At 38.0% G+C, this 4,026-nt stretch overlaps 1 protein-coding gene across 1 annotated transcript; it reads right to left on the reverse strand.

Annotated features, from left to right (window-relative positions):
- Positions 1–266: 266 nt before the first annotated feature.
- On the reverse strand, positions 267–1,832 carry LOC106876436 (uncharacterized). The gene has a single exon (XM_014924980.3). It carries the CDS (start codon positions 1,520–1,522, stop codon positions 416–418), a length of 1,107 nt encoding a protein of 368 aa, XP_014780466.1. The 5' UTR covers positions 1,523–1,832; the 3' UTR covers positions 267–415.
- Between the last annotated feature and the right edge of the window lie 2,194 nt (positions 1,833–4,026).

Raw genomic sequence — 4,026 nt, forward strand, 5'->3', positions numbered from 1 at the left:
TTCATCAGCTGCCTGGGGAATGCACAAGTAGCTCTGATATCGTTTTGAACAGAGGGAATGTGATATATGATGAGATGATGAGATGCATCGATTATTAATTAATGTGATTTAATGTCTGGCTGAATGAAATGGTTGACAATAAGTTAATTGTCAATGTATTTACTATTGTATTTATTTGGGGAGACACTGTTTAAGTTGTTTGAGAAAAGCAGACATCCTAGTTTTGTAAATATTAGTGAGAAACACAATATCAAAATAACCAGTGATAAAGGTTCATTTTTATTTGTTTATTTTCTCGAATTAATTTATAGATTTATAATTACAAACAGTAATTAGTGAAAACAATAAAAGCAAGAGATCGACTAGTATTTCTGATTTAATGTTCCACTGTGGATAAGAGTAGAATCTATATTTTCTATTGAACTGCTCGGTAAATAGAACTTAGAGTCTGACTGGCTGCCATCCCAGTCGAAGCACTACTGATACTTGGCAGTCTGGATGTTCGTCTGCTTGTTGGAAATTTAACTTTCATCCGACGGAAAACTGCTTTCACTTCCTTCCTAACAACTTTACCAGTGATAGCATAAAGGTAAAAGTTAATACCATAGTTGATATCCCATAGCATATTGACAGGTCCCAGAGCTACACTCAAAGATTTTTGCCAGTCTGGACGGAGTTGTATTAGGAGGACAAGCATGGCGTTTGGCAAGAAAAGAATTACAAATGAAATTGATAAAACGAGTAACATTTTGGTGATTCGATTGCGGTTGTTCAGTTGTTGACGATGAGAAACAATATCTGATTGACAGCGAAGGGCAAATATAATCCCTATATTAGAAAAAATTATTATAAATAACGGAGCCACAGTGACACACGTTGTAGCTATGGTGAAATGAATATTTTGAGCTTGTCTAACCATACCACATACGTTACATGCGAACTGGCTGAAGTAGAACACATAAGAGAGAGCTATGCATACACTCATTACCAAGATCACCAAAACAATATTCGCAATTTTGGGGGTACAGAATTGTGCGGCACTAAATGGAAATGCTGTGACGATGATACGTTCACATGTGATGCACACCAATAACCAAGAACATATCACATGGTTTGCAGTCATGAAATATTCGCTAAAACCACACAAGAAGTCTGTACGGAATGTTATAATGATTTCACTTTTTAAAATGGTGGACAATAAATTGATCCAGAAGAAAGCCCGGATGATCAGAGATAAAGAATCACATATCGCCAGTAAGCTAAGGTAGCGACTGAATGACTGTTTACGTAAAACTGGTCTCTGCATGACGATGAACACTAAAATATTGCCGATCAATCCAAATGTTAATACCACTGATAACTCGAACAGCCTAACCCAGGCACCAGTAAGTGTTGATTGCTGCAATAACGGATATTCTATCATAAATGCCCAGTAGTTGCTTTCTTGGGTACATGCTTCTTGAATGCCGATCCCTTGGGTGAAAATCTCTTGAGTGTTATTCTCAGTAGAATCAGTTACCATCTTGAATAGTTCAAGTTCAAGGAATCTGTAATAGAGAATCGAAATCAACAGTCTTGACAAAACATTTCATCTCTGACAGGAACATTATTATAATGGTGCATTTTTTCTTTGTAATACACATTGACATTAATACGAATTTAAACAAGAAGCTCAAGATTTTAAACACTTTATCCTGAATTTTATCAGATATTCCACAGAAGTCAGCTTGGATTTTGAGTTAGATAACTGAGATTTAAGATTTAAGGTAGTCCCAAGCTTTCACTTCTTACCATTTTACAAATTCAGTTAGATATCGCATATTGGAAATGAAGATTAATTATGAATCTCACAAAAAGACAAGGTATATTCACTCAAAAGAAAGCAGAGCCATCCAATGCCTGAACAGCCATTTTCTCTTTGCGACGTCTCTGGTAAAACCAGTGATGGCAGATAAACATAATAACACTGGGTGACGACAATTGTTCACAAGTGTTTTGATGGGTGTTCTAAGCGTACACTTATTTGCTGAATCTTTTTACCTGTTTCAGCTATTTGACTGTAGCCATGCTGGGGCACCGGCTTGAAGGATTTTAGACGAACAAATCAACCAGAGGAGTTTTTTTAAGCCTGGTACTTATTCTCTCTTTTGCTGCACCGCTGAGTTACGAGGACGTAAACGGACTAACATCGGTTGTCAAGCAGTGTTTGTGGGGCACAAACACTGACACAAAGACACACATACATAGATTATACATACACACACACACACACACACACACACACACACACACACACACATATAAAACAAACGATGGATTGGTGTCAGTTCATTACACCCGTTTCTAACGAATTTTTAAATCCATTGCGCATACATATTTGGTGATTTCACCGTATATTTAATATTTCTAAATAGCTCAAGGGCTGATGATATACTGAGCTGGGTTCAATTAGTTGCATACATAACTTGAATATTCTTCTGCCAGTACTTCTGTACCGATGTTGGTATTCAGCTATAATTGCTGTGTATACATTTTATTCTGTCCTAACCCGGCGTCTTACTTTTAAGTACCTTATTCAACTGAATCTTGATATATTATATATATATATATATATATATATATATATATATATATATATAACCAGCATGACCACAGTCCAGTGACTAAAACTAGTAAAGGGATATGTATATATATATATATATATATGACGGGCTTCTTTCAGCTTCTGTCTACCAGTTCCACTCACAAGGCTTTGGTTGACCCGAGGCTATAGTTGAAGACGCTTGCCCAAGATGCCACGTAGTGAGACTGAACCTGGAACCATGTGGTTGGAAAGCACGCTTCTTACCTCCCATCCGTGCCTGCGCCTATCACAAAGACTGTAATGAAAACAAATTTTTCCTATCGGGTTTAGTTTTCTCGTGACTATATATTCATTTTCTTTTGATAATGCTGGGGACACAAACTCGGTCAGAACAGCAGACGGCGTCTGTTGAAAGGTGTTTAAGCCTGTTCAGACATGAGCTTAGTGTTCGTGGATAGAACAGCTCCAAGTCAGTCTGATGGTAAATGATAGTGTTACCAGCTAATATTTATGTCTTGGTGATTTTACACAAGTTTTGTGTTGAAAGCGGAGGCGCAATGGCCTAGTGGTTAGGGCAGCGGACTCGCGGTCATAGGATCGCGGTTTCGATTCCCAGACCGGGCGTTGTAAGTGTTTATTGAGTGAAAACACCTAAAGCTCCACGAGGCTCCGGCAGGGGATGGTGGCGAACCCTGCTGTACTCTTCCACCACAACTTTCTCTCACTATTACTTCCTGTTTCTGTTGTGCCTGTAATTCAAAGGGTCAGCCTTGTCACACTGTGTCATGCTGAATATCCCCGAGAACTACGTTAAGGATGCACGTGTCTGTGGCGTGCTCAGCCACTTGCACGTTAATTTCACGAGCAGGCTGTTCTGTTGATCGGATCAACTGGAACCCTCGATGTCGTAAGCGACGGAGTGTTGAAAGCGATTCTTTGTCATGACGCAAAATGTGTAAGTCTTACTAATTCTTCTGCTATGTATGTAACTTTATAACTACTAGTGAAAGGATGTGATAAATTGCGTAATCCGAGCAATAGTTGGGCTTGTCATATTTATTGAGTGATATGTGTAATATTACAAGATGGCTAAACGGTTCATATCACATACACTTTGCTAGACCAATAATTTGGAAGGAACCCAAAGAACACAAATCTCACAAAGACTGAAATTTCTACCAAATGAGTTCAAGAGGGCCACTTCAAAAACAAGGAAACAAATTAAATGTCTTAATAATGAGACCAGTTCCTCATAGTGCTCAACTTATAGTACAATATTTTGCAGACCATGTTAATTTAATTAATGAGAAATCAAATGACCTAGGAGCGTATCTCAAAGAGCAAGTTAGCATTTCTAATTCGACATTCCAGGCTATTTGTCTTTCCAGTAAGCATATTTACTTTCACTATGAGATTTGGATGATCAAGGTTAAAATCTGCAT

Source organism: Octopus bimaculoides, chromosome 18, assembly GCF_046866305.1.
Source record: "Octopus bimaculoides isolate indiv1 chromosome 18, ASM4686630v1, whole genome shotgun sequence".
In the NCBI taxonomy this organism is placed as follows: Eukaryota; Metazoa; Mollusca; class Cephalopoda; order Octopoda; family Octopodidae; genus Octopus; species Octopus bimaculoides.

Coding starts and splice junctions, on each gene's coding strand:
- LOC106876436 (XM_014924980.3), bottom strand. CDS start 1,522: ATGGTAACTGATTCTACTGAGAATAACACTCAAGAGATTTTCACCCAA.